Source organism: Melanostigma gelatinosum (assembly GCF_949748355.1).
Source record: "Melanostigma gelatinosum genome assembly, chromosome: 7".
In the NCBI taxonomy this organism is placed as follows: Eukaryota; Metazoa; Chordata; class Actinopteri; order Perciformes; family Zoarcidae; genus Melanostigma; species Melanostigma gelatinosum.
This window is the reverse complement of record NC_136640.1, coordinates 232,913-251,680: the sequence shown is the minus strand read 5'-3', so window position 1 is coordinate 251,680 and position 18,768 is coordinate 232,913. Positions and strand designations below refer to the sequence as shown.

General features: G+C 45.6%; 1 protein-coding gene across 1 annotated transcript; it reads left to right on the top strand.

Annotated features, from left to right (window-relative positions):
* Positions 1-1,385: 1,385 nt before the first annotated feature.
* Positions 1,386-17,927, top strand: eif2a (eukaryotic translation initiation factor 2A). The gene is made up of 16 exons (XM_079272411.1): positions 1,386-1,442; positions 3,952-4,021; positions 6,491-6,562; positions 7,432-7,550; positions 9,060-9,159; positions 9,246-9,328; positions 9,425-9,498; positions 11,021-11,165; positions 11,265-11,381; positions 15,181-15,337; positions 15,510-15,594; positions 15,763-16,095; positions 16,257-16,358; positions 16,835-16,948; positions 17,329-17,394; positions 17,503-17,927. The coding sequence occupies exons 1-16, from the start codon at positions 1,415-1,417 to the stop codon at positions 17,566-17,568; spliced, it is 1,731 nt and encodes a 576-aa protein (XP_079128537.1). The 5' UTR covers positions 1,386-1,414; the 3' UTR covers positions 17,569-17,927.
* Positions 17,928-18,768: the final 841 nt, after the last annotated feature.

The following is an 18,768-nucleotide window of genomic DNA, read 5'->3' as shown; positions in this document are numbered from 1 at the left end:
CACCACACGCTACCAGTCCAGCTGTGGAGACATTGGTACAGCTGTCTCTTTGTAAGGCATTGCTAGGCCTCCGTACAGTTATTGTTTGTGTCTGTCTTTTTATGTAACTGTCTGTTTAATATGAATATGTGTAGTTACACCATAGAAACACAGAACTGTAGCTGTGGCTCATCATGAGCTCATTAGGAGATGGCTCAAGTGTAGCAGGACTGGGCCCTTCTCTTCTCGCTCTACACAACATCTCTGGGTTCTGTTATTCGCTCGCATGACTTCTCTTACCATTGTTATGCTGATGATACCCGGCTGGTCTTGTCATTTCCTCCGGGGACACTCAAGTGGAGGCATCGCTGCGTGCTTGGCTGACATCTCAAAGTGGATGACGACTCACCACCTCAAGCTCAACCTGGACAAAACTGAGCTACTGTTCCTCCCGGGGAAGGGTTGCCATCACCGAGACCTGTCCATCACCATTGATGTTACCGTGGTGACGCCAACTCAGACTGCGAGGAACCTGTGTGTGACCCTGGACGACCAACTGTCGTTCTCAGCAAACATTGCATCGGTTACACGCTCCTGCAGATTCCTGCTCTACAGCATCAGGAGGATTCACTTCCTCACTGAGGAGACGGTGCAGGTGATCATCAGTGGTGGAATGAACTCCCCACTGACCTCAGGACAGCAGAGTCGCTGCCCATCTTTCATCACGCTGAAGACTCACCTCTTCAAGAAGCACTACCTGAGCCTTCACTCAGCACTTATGGTATTCATATTAGTTTGTTTCTGTACGTCTGCTCTGGTTTATGCTCTCAGATGCTTGTTTAAAGGAGATGCACTTATGACTTCTGGTCACTAGTAGTTCTCTTGAATACCGAAGTTGAATACACTTCTCGTAAGTCGCTTTGGATAAAAGCGTCTGCTAAATGACTGTAATGTAATGTAATTTAATGATAGCTCAGAAGGCCCAGGTACAAAATGCACGGCCCGCCACTGATATATATACATATACTGTCAGATTAATGTAAAGCAGTATAAGTACAATATTTACTCTGAGATGTAGTAGAAGTGGAAAGCAGCAGAAACTAAAAAAAGTATTTTCCTTAAAAACACACGGTGCTTTTACTCTGGAAACGGAAGTGACGTCACCCTCGATTGCTCTCCGACAACTTGATGCCGCTTTAAACGTAATAAACGTAGAATAAACCTTTTCTGTATTTATTTAAGACAGCGCGTGTCATCAGCGGTAAAAACGAAAGAATGTATGTCAGAATATTAAAATAAATAAAAAAGGAGATGTTTTTAAATGACGTGTAGAAGAAGAGAGCGGACTGTATGCTGATGTGGCACTGATCAGGGACACGCCTACCTCTGACGTGTGTCCGGTAGACGGCTTTTCTTCTTCCGGTAACACGTAAACATGGCGCCCCCCATCCCGCTGCTAGCAGGTGGGTACTTTTAGTTTTAGTGAAACTGTTTGTTGTGTTTTTAAGATGACGTCACCGATAATATTACCGAACCACCGGCTACCGATAAAGATCAAAGAAGCAGAGATCAGGCGCGCGCATGTCAGCGACCTGATTCTCGTCAGTTGGTTTAGCGCCGAACTCCGAGTAAAATCTCTCGTTTTCTGTTTTGTCTTTTAACAGATACATACACGTCCTAAAGAAAAGTAGAGACGTCATTCGAATCAGTCGAGTCTACTGATTTATTCGGCTTAATGCAATTCACAAGAAACAATCCAGAACGTTAAAGAAATCATCTTCTAATACGTGATCACGCGCTCCTGAAGCACACATCACCGGATGTCTCGGTAGAGTGAAATAGACCCGGAGCGGATACAAACAGTTAGAAAAGCACTGAAATGATTTCTGTTATACAGATTCAATATCTGCCGAATGGAAGAGATGCACGCGCTGGTTCAGTAAATGTCTTCCATGTGAGTTAATGTGATGCTGCTCAGCCGGTCAGCACGGAGATGTTTAATCATTAGATTTCCATATGAAGTCTGGTTTACCTCTCATTTAGACATATTAAAGACTTAAAGACGAGAGAGCAGAATAATGATGGAAACACTACGACTGATACCAATAAGAGCAGAAGTGGATGTAGAATAATAATAACAAAAGCAGTAATAATGATAATGATGATATCTTTATTGTTGATAACTTCAGCAGCAGATCAGTCTGACAAACCCTGTTGTTGATCAGTGTATGCATTATGACATGAATATAGTAGTGACGGGTGTGTCACTGAAAGCAGTGGTGTATAAAGTACTCAAAAGCCATACTTGAGTAAAAGTAAAGATACCTTACTGGAAAACTACTCCAGTAAAAAGTCACCTATTAGAATACTACTTGAGTAAAAGTCTTAAAGTATCTGATATTTATTGTACTTAAGTACAAAAGTACTTCAGTATCAAAAGTCATTTTCTGATTTTAAATGTACTTCAGTATTGAAAGTAAAAGTACAAGTAAATTCTGTTAATAAAAAAGCAAAGGGTCAGAATTGTGAGAATGATGAAGTTTATTCTTTTAAGTGCTGTGGCACCATGACCAAGGACATGGAGCTGTGTTGAACATAATTCGGTTTGCTGTGATCCATTCAGGAGCAACAATGTTCAACATAATATATTGTACATAAGTATACTTTTGCATCTACTGTGAACTTATCATCATAATTCTCCGTAAAGCGATATGACACGATGAAGGAGTTGTAACAGTGCGTTTATAAGTCTGCTCATTAGACTAGAGGATGTAGAGGACAAATGCATAATATTATGTTCAGCAAAACATATCCACTTGATGCATCAGGTCAGTGTTTAGAGAAAGGACGCCTGCCTTGTAAAGTCCTGTGGGCTGATTTGAACACAAAGGTTTTGCTGAAGCTGAATCTGCAATTGGGCGACTGCTCCCATCATAACTCCATCTGATCATCCACAACATGACTCAAATATCAAAACATGATCAATACTAAAGTAACAACCCAGTCATTACTGGAAACTGAAACATGTCCTGTTCATCTTCAGAAGAAGTTGCTTTTCAAAATTGCGAGAATTCCGTCTCGCTCTTCTTGGGCTGAAGACTCGTCCTGCGATGCTAAATAGTCTTTCACAGGCCGCTGAGGCAGGTAGAGGTGTGTTCAGCGTCACAGACAGCTTGCGCACAGCTGCGAAGGATTTCCCTAATGCTAACGTTAACGCTAATGCTAACGCTAACGCTAATGCTAACCCTAATGCTAACGCTAATGCTAACGCTGCGCTCTCTCGGCTTCCGTCAATCCTATGGTGTGGTGGCTAGCTAACGTTACGTTAGCTAACGTTAGCCAACTAGTGCTGCACAACCGTCAACACTTCCTCAGCTCACTAACTCGCTAGCGATCCACTGGTGTTGGTCTTCGTCACCACCGTCGTTTGTTGCGGGAGTAGCAGGTGCTTCCATTTCTGCTTCCATCATGAAATCAGTCATCGTAGAGTGGAATTCTACTCAGGTAGTCGCACGCTAGCTTATAGCATGTAGCATCCTGGGCATCACTGGGAATCAAAACACCGCGGCTTTGAGAGCACTTGTTTCAATTGTGCATTAACGTGATTCACCAATGATTTAACTTGCTGCTCGGACCACTGATTCACCAAACCTGCTACTGCTAGCTTGCAGTCTGTGTTCCACCACAGTCCCCGACGCTGCTCTCAGGATTCATTTTGTTTCTAAAGATAGATTTGATTTTGAACGAAGGTTTCAGGGGAAATGTATCAGAGTAAAAGTATCAGTTTTCTTTGCAAAATGTAGTGAAGTAAAAGTAAAAGTCAACAGAAATATAAATAGTAAAGTAAAGTACAGATACCCAAAAAAACGACATAAGTACAGTAACTCAGTATTTCTACTTCATTACTATACACCACTGACTGAAACCATAATTACATGTGTGTATATGAGTCTGTGTGTGTGTGTGTTTCAGTGCGTGGGTCTGATGGTACCTCTCTCCTCTCTGGTCCTCCCTCATGTGAGCAGCACTCATCCTTCCAAAGGTAACACATCACTGCATTAACTTGTTACATTAGCAGGTGTAACATGTGTAGCAGGTGTAACATGTTTACAGATGTAACGTGTACAGATGTAACATGTACATGTTTACAGGTGTACCAGATGTAACATGTTACACATGTTTAGAGGTGTAACATGTGTACAGGTGGAACATGTTTACAGGTGTAGCATGTTTACAGGTGTAACATGTGTACAGGTGTAACATGTGTACAGGTGTAACATGTTTACAGGTGTAACATGTGTACAGGTGTAACATGTTTACAGGTGTAACATGTGTACAGGTGTAACATGTGTACAGGTGGAACATGTTTACAGGTGTAACATGTGTACAGGTGTAGCATGTTTACAGGTGTAACATGTGTACAGGTGTAGCATGTTTACAGGTGTAACATGTTTACAGGTGTAACATGTGTACAGGTGTAACATGTGTACAGATGTAACATGTGTACATGTTTACAGGTGTACCAGATGTAACATGTTACACATGTTTAGAGGTGTAACATGTGTACAGGTGGAACATGTTTACAGGTGTAGCATGTTTACAGGTGTAGCATGTTTACAGGTGTAACATGTGTACAGGTGTAGCATGTTTACAGGTGTAACATGTGTACAGGTGTAACATGTGTACAGGTATAACATGTTTACAGGTGGAACATGTTTACAGGTGGAACATGTTTACAGGTGGAACATGTTTACAGGTGGAACATGTGTACAGGTGGAACATGTGTACAGGTGGAACATGTTTACAGGTGTAGCATGTTTACAGGTGTAGCATGTTTACAGGTGGAACAGGTGTAGCATGTTTACAGGTGGAACATGTGTAACATGTTTACAGGTATAACATGTTTACAGGTGTAACATGTTTACAGGTGTAACATGTGTACAGGTGTAACATGTTTATAGGTGTAACATGTGTACAGGTGTAACATGTTTACAGGTGTAACATGTTTACAGGTGTAACATGTTTACAGGTGTAACCTGTGTACAGGTGGAACATGTTTACAGGTGGAACATGTTTACATGTGTAGCATGTTTACATGTGTAGCATGTCTACAGGTGGAACATGTGTACAGGTGCAACATGTTTACAGGTGGAACATGTGTAACATGTGTACAGGTGGAACATGTTTACAGGTGTAGCATGTTTACAGGTGTAACATGTGTACAGGTGTAACATGTGTACAGGTGTAACATGTTTACAGGTGTAACATGTGTACAGGTGTAACATGTTTACAGGTGTAACATGTGTACAGGTGTAACATGTGTACAGGTGGAACATGTTTACAGGTGTAACATGTGTACAGGTGTAGCATGTTTACAGGTGTAACATGTTTACAGGTGTAACATGTGTACAGGTGTAACATGTGTACAGGTGTAACATGTGTACATGTTTACAGGTGTACCAGATGTAACATGTTACACATGTTTAGAGGTGTAACATGTGTACAGGTGGAACATGTTTACAGGTGTAGCATGTTTACAGGTGTAACATGTGTACAGGTGTAGCATGTTTACAGGTGTAACATGTGTACAGGTGTAACATGTGTACAGGTATAACATGTTTACAGGTGGAACATGTTTACAGGTGGAACATGTTTACAGGTGGAACATGTTTACAGGTGGAACATGTGTACAGGTGGAACATGTGTACAGGTGGAACATGTTTACAGGTGTAGCATGTTTACAGGTGTAGCATGTTTACAGGTGGAACAGGTGTAGCATGTTTACAGGTGGAACATGTGTAACATGTTTACAGGTATAACATGTTTACAGGTGTAACATGTTTACAGGTGTAACATGTGTACAGGTGTAACATGTTTATAGGTGTAACATGTGTACAGGTGTAACATGTTTACAGGTGTAACATGTTTACAGGTGTAACATGTTTACAGGTGTAACCTGTGTACAGGTGGAACATGTTTACAGGTGGAACATGTTTACATGTGTAGCATGTTTACATGTGTAGCATGTCTACAGGTGGAACATGTGTACAGGTGCAACATGTTTACAGGTGGAACATGTGTAACATGTTTACAGGTGGAACATGTTTACAGGTGGAACATGTGTACAGGTGGAACATGTGTAACATGTTTACAGGTGGAACATGTTTACAGGTGTAACATGTTTACAGGTGTAACATGTTTACAGGTGGAACATGTGTAACATGTTTACAGGTGGAACATGTATAACATGTTTACAGGTGGAACATGTGTAACATGTTTACAGGTGGAACATGTTTACAGGTGTAGCATGTTTACAGGTGTAACATGTTTACAGGTGTAACATGTTTACAGGTGTAGCATGTGTACAGGTGTAACATGTTTACAGGTGGAACATGTGTACAGGTGTATCATGTTTACAGGTGGAACATGTGTACAGGTGTATCATGTTTACAGGTGGAACATGTGTACAGGTGTATCATGTTTACAGGTGGAACATGTGTCTGTGTCTCAGGGATTCTCGGCCCAGCAGGTGTGTCTCCTTCAGCAGAGACGGGACGCTGTTCGGCTGGTGCAATGGACTCAAGTAACTATTCTACAATATGATGATAATATTATTAGTCATATTATTATTGGTGTTGGGCAACGATTACAATTTTTAATCGCGATTAATCTCATTGTTATGCGCAAAGTTCAATAATGAATTCAAAAGTAGTGTATTGTGCACTTGTATTTTAAAGTTCTGCTCTATGAACAAAAGGTCAATAACATTTGGTGTAAACACTTGAAACACATCAGGTTGTTGTTAGCAGCAGTATTCTCTTTACACAACTTTATCTTCATGTGTGGAAGAGATGATATTTCAATATACTTCTTGAAAACTGCAAACCTATCTACGTCATGTTTTTATGTTTGTTAAATTCTCAGTAGTGATACTAAATTATGCTTATTATACATATTACAAACAAAACACTTTAAAAACTCTAAAATATGTATTTTAATATTGTCACTGTTGTAAATTGTTTGATTGCATGATTTGAGAGAGAGAGAGAGAGAGAGAGAGAGAGAGAGAGAGAGAGAGAGAGAGAGAGAGAGAGAGAGAGAGAGAGAGAGAGAGAGAGAGAGAGAGAGAGAGAGAGAGAGAGAGAGAGAGAGAGAGAGAGAGAGAGAGAGAGAGAGAGAGAGAGAGCGCGCGCTGCTTGCTGCCTGGTTCCTGTGTTAAAAATGTCCGCTGAATAATAAATAACTGCGTTAACGCGCGATAATATAATTGTCGCCGATAATAACGCGTTAACTTGCCCAGCACTAATTATTATTATTGATATAATGGGACAAATACAAATGTGAAGTATGACATGAATAACAGATGCAACAATAACAGGATGTGACATCATAGAACTTAAACCTGAACTATTAAACAGTTAATTCACTTAAATCTGTCTGTCTGTCTCTCAGTGTCTCTGTGGTGAAGTCTTCAGATGGCTCCATCGTCTCCACGTTGGACCTCCCGAAGACGTCGCTGCTGGATTTCTCCCCTCTCAACAACGTTCTGGTCACCTGGCAACCGTACAGCAGTAAGAAGAATGACAACAACACAACAATAGTACAATGACACCACGTGACAATGACAACAAGACAATGAGACAACGACACAATGAGACAATAAGACAACGACACAACGAGACTACGACACGACACAATGAGACAACAAGAATACGACACAATGACGCAACGAGACTACGACACAATGAGACAACGACACAATGAGACAACGAGACTACGACACAATGGCACAACGAGACTACGACACAATGAGACAACAAGACGACACAACGAGTCTACGACACAATGACACTACGAGACAACAAGACAACGACACAATTACACAATGAGACAACGACACAATGAGACAACGACACAATGAGACAACGACACAACGAGACTACGACACAACGAGACAACGACACAACGAGACTACGACACAATGAGACAACGAGACTATGACACAATGAGACAACAAGACTGACACAACAAGACTACGAGACAACGACACAATGAGACAACGAGACTACGACACAGTGAGACAACGACACAATAAGACAATGAGACAACAAGACAACGACACAATGACACGACACAACGAGACTACGACACAATGAGACAACGAGACTGCGACACAATGAGACAACGAGACTGCGACACAACGAGACTACGAGACTACGACACAACGAGACTACGAGACAACGACACAATTACACAATGAGACAATGACACAATTACACAATGAGACTGAGACAATTACACAATGAGACAACGACACAATGAGACAACGACACAATGAGACAACGACACAATGAGACAGCGACACAACGAGACTGCGACACAATGAGACTGCGACACAGCGAGACTACGACACGACACAATGAGACTGCGACACAATGAAGACAACGAGACTACGACACTGACACAACGAGACTGCGACACAATGAGACAACAAGACAACGAGACTACGACACAATGACACGAGACTACGAGACAACGACACAATGACACGAGACTACGACACAATGAGACAACGAGACTACGACACAACGACACAATGAGACTACGACACAATGAGACAACGAGACTACGACACAACGAGACAACGACACAATGAGACAACGACACAACGAGACTACGACACAACGAGACTACGACACAACGAGACTACGACGCAACGAAACTACATGTTTTGGAGAAAATATTTATTTGATTAATGTCCACATTTGTTTTTTCTTTCATAATTGTACTTCAATGAAAAGGTAAAATGTTTGTGAATATTCTGAGTGAAAGACCAGGAGGATAAACAGCAAAGAATGTTTTTCACAGCCTGTTTTGCTCAAATTCACGAAGAGGGCCAATGATTCTGGAGGCACTGTAGATGGTAGATATAGATATACTGTAGATAGATAGATATGTATATATATATATGTGTGTGTATATACATATATGTAGACATGTATATATGTTCATGTTTCACAAATCTCACATCTGACTTCATAGAAACACAGATAAGAGATTGACGTGTGTGTGTGTGTCAGAGCCTAAAGACAGTGCTCAGGGTGAACCTAACCTCCAGCTGTGGGACTTACAGAGCAGCCAGCTGATCAAAGCTCTGTATCAGAAGAAGGTGGAGTCATGGTGAGTGTGTGAACACACACGCACACACACGGAAACTCTGTGTGTGTGTGTGTCATACTGCAGCGCTATGCTGTGATTGGCTGCAGGTGTCCATGTTGGTCTGAAGACGAGAAGCTGTCAGTGAGGAGCGTCAACAACGAGCTGCACTTCTACGAGAACAACGACTTCAGTAAGAAAACACGTTGACCTGACGTAGACCACTTCTCTCTGGTTGTAGACCAGGATCAGGTCCACTCTGTCCAGCTGATGCTGTTTGTCTTTTCAGACCTGATCTCCAACAAGCTCCACATGCAGAAAGTGTCCGACTTCGTGTTGTCTCCCGGAGGTCTGCCCAGCAAGGTGAGCATCCAGCACGGAGAGAGTACAAGGTCTAGACCAGGGGTGGGCTCGGGGGCCACATTGAGTTTTAAACAGATGGGCCGGGCCAGTAGCAGATGAATGGAGTGTTTGTGTGAACTCATAAATTACAAGTAAAAGCCATGACCTAAAAAGTGACTTGCATTTAGTTCCAGTGGGAACAGTGCTGCTGGTCACCCTTTTTCACCAGTGCGTCAATGTTTGGTGTCAGTTGGTTGTGGTAATTCTCAGAACAGATCTGAGGTGTTCATCAGTTAACTGGGATCTTACACCGTATTTTTTTATTGCATAAATGCAGATTTTATCATGCACTTACTTGTTAAGCAGTCGTTTTTGACACAGAGTTTTTAGTGTGCAGGTTAATGACTGAGGTCTTTGTAGCAGTTTGATTCTTTGAAGGATCATACAGATATTTAACTGTCACATGTAACATGATCAGAGCTCTGCTCTGTGAAGTCTTTCCTTGTCTCCCCCCTGTGTCACGGTGTGGGTACATCTCACTGGCATCAGGAAACGTATCAGAATACCCTTATTTTATTGGCTAAACTGCATCACGTGATGTGATTTACAACGCATTGGTCGGTGTTTTTCCTGCACCGCTGAACAAGTTCCGTAAATGCTGGAAAGGAGCGTGAATAACTCCGCTGCATAAAGCAAAGGCCACTGAAAACGGGTCCGCGACGAACCACCAGTTGAGAATCACTGGTCTGCAGGATGGTGACGAGCGGTGAACAGCTGTTTGTGTGGCGTGTCTTCCGTCTCTTCCCGTTTCCTTCACCTACATTCCGCTGGGTCCTAAGCCCCTCCCTGTACAGCTTGTTATCACCTCTTTGCACCAACGTACATTCATAACAAACACCACGCATATTACGGTAATCAGCGTTATTATGTGTAAACTCTATCGGTGCATCGCCGGTCTGTCTGTGTTCCTCCTGCATCGCTCTGTTCTGTTCTTTAATGGAACGTTATGGAGGACGGAGCCTCCCAGCTGTTAGCAGACTGTTGTGCTAGCAGGCGCTCGCTCGCGAGCTGTACCCAGCATGCAGTTCGGCGGTGAAATTTTATAAATGTACAATTATTAGTGTTACACATTGTTTGTGTCACAGACTGTTGTGTGCTGTGGTGTTTCTCTGTTACAGAGCGGTAGTTGTGGGTTGTTCATTGTTGTTATGAAGTTCTGACCATGACTAGAGTTCCCTCTCAACACATATAAGCTACTAGCGCTGCCAGCAGCAAAGAACACATTCAGCTGCCTGTTGAAAGCAGACAGCAGTTGTTTCGGCTATGCACCGGTATAATGTGTGTGAAGAATTCACATCATACCGGAAATAAAAAAACGGTGTACTGCCCAGCCCTCGTCTTTATTATAGTTTGGACAATTTTGTACCAATATCAGACGGGCCGGATTAAAAGGCCCAACGGGCCGTAGTTTGCCTGGTGTACTGCCCATGCCTGGTCTAAACCCTGATCCTGGTCCCATCCCGGTCCCGTCTGTCTCCTCCAGGTCGCGGTCTATGTCCCCGGCAGTAAAGGAGCCCCCTCGTTTGTCCGTCTGTACCAGTACCCGGTGCTGGGAGGACCCACTGCTGCACTCGCCAACAAGAGCTTCTTCAAGGCCGACAGAGTCAACATGCAGTGGAACAAGAAAGGTGGGGGAGCGGTCCTGGTCCTGTGGTCCTGGAGGTCCTGGACCAGGAGTGTTTACTCTAGCAGTCTTTGACGCCTACTGATTGGTTCCTGTCTCTCAGCCTCTGCAGTGTTGGTGACGGCGAGTACTGAGGTGGATAAAAGTGGAGCTTCTTATTACGGAGAGCAGACGCTTCACTTTCTGTCAGTGAGCGGAGAGACGGCTCTGGTTCAACTACGTGAGACCTGCACTCTAGTCCACTACCTCATACTAGTCCACTACCTCATACTAATCCATTACCTCATACTAGTCCACTACCTCATACTAGTCCACTACCTCATACTAGTCCACTACCTCATACTGTAGTCCACCACCTCATACTAGTCCACTACCTCATATTAGTCCACCACCTCATACTGTAGTCCACTACCTCATACTGTAGTCCACCACCTCATACTGTAGTCCACTACCTCATACTGTAGTCCACCACCTCATACTAGTCCACCACCTCATACTAGTCCACCACCTCATACTGTAGTCCACCACCTCATACTGTAGTCCACCACCTCATACTGTAGTCCACCACCTCATACTGTAGTCCACCACCTCATACTGTAGTCCACCACCTCATACTAGTCCACCACCTCATACTAGTCCACCACCTCATACTAGTCCACCACCTCATACTAGTCCACCACCTCATACTGTAGTCCACCACCTCATACTCGTCCACTACCTCATACTAGTCCACTACCTCATACTAGTCCACTACCTCATACTAGTCCACTACCTCATACTGTAGTCCACCACCTCATACTGTAGTCCACCACCTCATACTGTAGTCCACCACCTCATACTGTAGTCCACCACCTCATACTCGTCCACTACCTCATACTCGTCCACTACCTCATACTAGTCCACCACCTCATACTAGTCCACCACCTCATACTAGTCCACTACCTCATACTAGTCCACCTCATACTAGTCCACCACCTCATACTGTAGTCCACCACCTCATACTCGTCCACTACCTCATACTAGTCCACCACCTCATACTGTAGTCCACCACCTCATACTAGTCCACCACCTCATACTGTAGTCCACCACCTCATACTGTAGTCCACCACCTCATACTGTAGTCCACCACCTCATACTGTAGTCCACCACCTCATACTGTAGTCCACCACCTCATACTAGTCCACCACCTCATACTAGTCCACCACCTCATACTAGTCCACCACCTCATACTAGTCCACCACCTCATACTGTAGTCCACCACCTCATACTCGTCCACTACCTCATACTAGTCCACTACCTCATACTAGTCCACTACCTCATACTAGTCCACCACCTCATACTGTAGTCCACCACCCCATACTGTAGTCCACCACCTCATACTAGTCCACCACCTCATACTCGTCCACTACCTCATACTAGTCCACCACCTCATACTGTAGTCCACCACCTCATACTGTAGTCCACCACCTCATACTAGTCCACCACCTCATACTAGTCCACCACCTCATACTGTAGTCCACCACCTCATACTAGTCCACCACCTCATACTGTAGTCCAACACCTCATACTAGTCCACCACCTCATACTAGTCCACCACCTCATACTGTAGTCCACCACCTCATACTAGTCCACCACCTCATACTAGTCCACCACCTCATACTGTAGTCCACCACCTCATACTGTAGTCCACCACCTCATACTAGTCCACCACCCCATACTGTAGTCCACCACCTCATACTAGTCCACCACCCCATACTGTAGTCCACCACCTCATACTAGTCCACCACCTCATACTGTAGTCCACCACCTCATACTGTAGTCCACCACCTCATACTAGTCCACCACCTCATACTGTAGTCCACCACCCCATACTGTAGTCCACCACCTCATACTAGTCCACCACCCCATACTGTAGTCCACCACCTCATACTAGTCCACCACCTCATACTGTAGTCCACCACCTCATACTAGTCCACTACCTCATACTGTAGTCCACCACCTCATACTAGTCCACCACCTCATACTAGTCCACCACCCCATACTGTAGTCCACCACCTCATACTAGTCCACCACCTCATACTAGTCCACCTCATACTGTAGTCCACCACCTCATACTGGTCCACTACCTCATACTGTAGTCCACCACCTCATACTGTAGTCCACCACCTCATACTAGTCCACCACCTCATACTGTAGTCCACCACCTCATACTAGTCCACTACCTCATACTGTAGTCCACCACCTCATACTAGTCCACCACCTCATACTAGTCCACCACCCCATACTGTAGTCCACCACCTCATACTAGTCCACCACCTCATACTAGTCCACCTCATACTGTAGTCCACCACCTCATACTGGTCCACTACCTCATACTGTAGTCCACCACCTCATACTGTAGTCCACCACCTCATACTAGTCCACCACCCCATACTGTAGTCCACCACCTCATACTAGTCCACCACCTCATACTAGTCCACCTCATACTGTAGTCCACCACCTCATACTGGTCCACTACCTCATACTGTAGTCCACCACCTCATACTGTAGTCCACCACCTCATACTAGTCCACCACCTCATACTCGTCCACTACCTCATACTAGTCCACCACCTCATACTGTAGTCCACCACCTCATACTGTAGTCCACCACCTCATACTAGTCCACCACCTCATACTAGTCCACCACCTCATACTGTAGTCCACCACCTCATACTAGTCCACTACCTCATACTGTAGTCCACCACCTCATACTAGTCCACCACCTCATACTAGTCCACCACCTCATACTGTAGTCCACCACCTCATACTAGTCCACCACCTCATACTAGTCCACCACCTCATACTGTAGTCCACCACCTCATACTGTAGTCCACCACCTCATACTAGTCCACCACCCCATACTGTAGTCCACCACCTCATACTAGTCCACCACCCCATACTGTAGTCCACCACCTCATACTAGTCCACCACCTCATACTGTAGTCCACCACCTCATACTGTAGTCCACCACCTCATACTAGTCCACCACCTCATACTGTAGTCCACCACCCCATACTGTAGTCCACCACCTCATACTAGTCCACCACCCCATACTGTAGTCCACCACCTCATACTAGTCCACCACCTCATACTGTAGTCCACCACCTCATACTAGTCCACTACCTCATACTGTAGTCCACCACCTCATACTAGTCCACCACCTCATACTAGTCCACCACCCCATACTGTAGTCCACCACCTCATACTAGTCCACCACCTCATACTAGTCCACCTCATACTGTAGTCCACCACCTCATACTGGTCCACTACCTCATACTGTAGTCCACCACCTCATACTGTAGTCCACTACCTCATACTGTAGTCCACCACCTCATACTGTAGTCCACCACCTCATACTCGTCCACTACCTCATACTAGTCCACCACCTCATACTAGTCCACCACCTCATACTGTAGCCCACCACCTCATACTGTAGTCCACTACCTCATACTAGTCCACTACCTCATACTAGTCCACCACCTCATACTGTAGCCCACCACCTCATACTGTAGCCCACCACCTCATACTGTAGTCCACCACCTCATACTCGTCCACTACCTCATACTAGTCCACCACCTCATACTAGTCCACTACCTCATACTGTAGCCCACCACCTCATACTGTAGCCCACCACCTCATACTGTAGCCCACCACCTCATACTGTAGCCCACCACCTCATACTCGTCCACCACCTCATACTAGTCCACCACCTCATACTAGTCCACTACCTCATACTGTAGTCCACTACCTCATACTGTAGTCCACCACCTCATACTGTAGTCCACTACCTCATACTAGTCCACCACCTCATACTGTAGTCCACTACCTCATACTGTAGTCCACTACCTCATACTAGTCCACCACCTCATACTAGTCCACCACCTCATACTGGTCCACTTTAATTATAATTATATATAATATCAACAGCAGAAGTCTGAAGGATCAGGTCTTGATGTTGTGTCTCTCTGTTGGAACCAGAGAAGAACGGTCCCATCTACGACGTGGTCTGGAGTCCCAGCTCTACAGAGTTCTGTGTGGTCTATGGCTTCATGCCGGCTAAAGCCACAGTCTACAGCCTCAAGTGTGACCCGCTGTTCGACTTTGGAACCGGACCACGGAACGCCGCCTACTACAGGTGAGGACCCACCCAGTCCCAGTCTCTCGGGGGATGCCACAATACTTCCTGTTGAGGTGGTTTTCATGGAGCCAATCAGCAGCCTCCGAGCTGCACTTCCTCTAATGTCCACCAGAGGCCAAACTCTGTTGGCTCAAGTTGATGATGAAACCCATGTTTGATCTGGTTTCAGTCCTCAGGGTCACATCCTGGTCTTGGCCGGCTTCGGGAACCTGCAGGGTCAGATGGAGGTCTGGGACGCCAAGAAGTACAAACAGGTGAAGAAGAACAATATAATAACTGTGATAATGAAATGATGAAGATCGATGATTGAGCCCTGAGGAACTCCACATGTCCTCCTGGTCCACTCTGCTGAAGAGGTGAGTCACTTCCTGTCCTGAAGACCTCCAGGTACCGGCTTTAATCCGACCCGTGTGTCCTCCCAGGTGTTCAAACCTCAGGCACCAGACGCCACACATTTCTCCTGGTGTCCGGACGGCGAGCACATCGTCACAGCGACGTGTTCCCCCCGGCTGCGGGTCAGTAACGGGTTTAAGATCTGGCACTACACCGGCTCTGTGCTGCACAAACAGGATGCGGCGCCCAGCTCAGAGCTGTGGGAGGTCCGCTGGCAGCCGGTCCCTGAAGGCAGCTTCCCTGTGCGGCCCATCAGGTACCAGGCGGCGCCCAGTGAGCTGGGGACCACACAGGCCCCACCCACTCAGGCCTACCGCCCACCTGCACTCAGACACCTGCCAGCCACGCCCAGCTCCAAACTGGTGAGGAACCAGTCCTGAACTGGTTTACCGTCCATCACACACCTCAAATACGTACTTCAGTTCAGTGCTCACTAAATGTACTTGGTAATGAACTCATGAAAATACTGTGAGCTCCTCAGAAAAGACGTGATGATGATGATGATGATGTTTGTTTCTGTCAGCATGAGGAGGAGCTTCCTCAGAACCTGCGTCCAGGAGAGAAAAGTGTCTCTAAATCAGCTCTGAAGAACCAGAAGAAACGAGAAGCCAAGAAAGCTAAACAGGTGACCTGATGAGGCCAATCAGAGGCCTCCAAAGTTAGGACCAGGTGACCTGATGTTAGCCATCAGAGGCCTCCAAAGTTAGGACCTGGTGACCTGATGTTAGCCAATCAGAGGCCTCCAAAGTTAGGACCTGGTGACCTGATGTTAGCCAATGAGGGGCCTCCAAAGTTAGGACCAGGTGACCTGATGTTAGCCAATGAGGGGCCTCCAAAGTTGGGACCAGGTGACCTGATGTTAGCCAATGAGGGGCCTCCAAAGTTGGGACCAGGTGACCTGATGTTAGCCAATCAGAGGCCTCCAAAGTTAGGACCAGGTGACCTGATGTTAGCCAATGAGGGGCCTCCAAAGTTGGGACCAGGTGACCTGATAGTAGCCAATGTGACCTGATGTTGGTCAATCACACAGCTTTTTTTTATTCAAAGACATTTACATGATGTGTATTAATATTCAGTTTTAAAATTATAATTATTGTGCAGGAGACTAAGCCTGAACCTGAACCTCCATCTGACTCCGCCCACATCAGTAACAGCCAATCAGAGCCGAGCAGTGGCGACCCCGAGACTGACAAGAAGATAAAGAACGTAAAGAAGGTGAAGATGAAGTCTTTGATTCATGAGCCGGTCCTGGTCTGGATCCATCACTGTGTTCTGTGCTGTGATTGGTCAGCGTGTGCTGTGCTGTGATTGGTCAGCGTGTTCTGTGCTGTGATTGGTCAGCGTGTTCTGTGCTGTGCTTGGTCAGCGTGTGCTGTGCTGTGATTGGTCAGCGTGTTCAGTGATGTGATTGGTCAGCGTGTTCTGTGCTGTGATTGGTCAGCATGTTCTGTGCTGTGATTGGTCAGCATGTTCTGTGCTGTGATTGGTCAGCGTGTTCTGTGCTGTGATTGGTCAGCGTGTTCTGTGCTGTGATTGGTCAGCGTGTTCTGTGCTGTGATTGGTCAGCGTGTCAGTGATGTGATTGTGTCTCACAGAAACTTAAAGCCATCGAGGAGCTGAAGGATCAGCAGGCATCTGGAAAAGTTCTGCAGAAAAACCAGGTGATGCACACGTCAACACACACGCTAAGACATGCGTTAACACACACATTAACACATGTTAATACACACGTCAATACACACGTCTGAAGGTGTGTTTGATGTCTTCAGCTGGAGAAGCTGCAGAAAGAGGATCAGCTGCTGAAGGAGCTGGAGGAGCTGCAGATCGGACAGTAGAGGGCTACAGGCCACGCCCCCTCCGTTCTCACACACACACACTCTTTCTCTCTTTCACACATGGTCTTGAAGAAGTTGCATCTGTTTCTCACTTTCTTGGTTTTCTTTACCTGACAGGACAGGTGAGGAGGGGCGGGGCTTAGGTGAGGAGGGTGTGTGGTCACGATTGACTCCTCCCACAGTCATGATCTGATTGGATAGCTGGTTCGAGCATCAGTTCACTCCTCTTTCTGGAGGCTGCCCAAAGGAATTCTGGGATTTGTAGTTTAGTGTGTGTGTGTTTGAAGCCCTGTTGCTATGCAACATGTGTACAGGTGCTGAAGCCTTTGACAGTGTTCCTTTCAAAATAAAAGCCTGGATTAAACCAATAAAGTTTGTTTTCAGTCATTTTGTTTCCAGAGTTCTCTTCATGAGACGTTCAAGGACCTCCGGTGTTCTGTACACTGATAAAGTAGTTGTATGTTGAACATACAAGGAATTTGACATGACGGGAGGTGCGTAACATTTAACAACAATCAACAATGCAAAGTAGAAACAAATTAAATTGACAGAAAATATAAAATAAAGTAAAATATAAATAAAGTGAAATATAAAGTAAAATATAAAATGAAGTGAAGTCGAGTGCACAAGCGGACAGGTAACAGGACTATAAACCAGTGAGATGTGAGTGTTGTGTAAAGTGTCCAGTGTGATAGACGGATGTGCGGGAGTGACCGGTGGGACTTTGTCCTGTGGAGGACAGAGTCAGTGGGTCCCGGGCTCTGTTCATGAGCCCGACTGCCCACGGGAAGAAACTGTTCATGTGTCGTGAGGTCTTGGTCCTGATGGAGGTCTTGGTCCTGATGGCGGTCTTGTCCTGGTGGAGGTCTTGGTCCTGGTGGAGGTCTTGGTCCTGGTGGAGGTCTTGGTCCTGGTGGAGGTCTTGGTCCTGGTGGAGGTCTTGGTCCTGGTGGACCTCAGCCTCCTACCAGATGGAAGGGGCACGAACAGTTCATGTCCAGGGTGAGGGGGGTCGGCTACGATCCTTCTTGCTCGCTTCAGGGTTCTTAAAGTGAACAAGTCCTGGAGGGACGGCAGATTGCAGCCGATCACCTCTCAGCAGAGCGGATGATGCGCTGCAGTCTGTCCTTGTCCTTGGCTGTGGCTGCAGCGTACCAGACGGTGATGGAGGAGCAGAGGATGGACTCAATGATGGCTGTG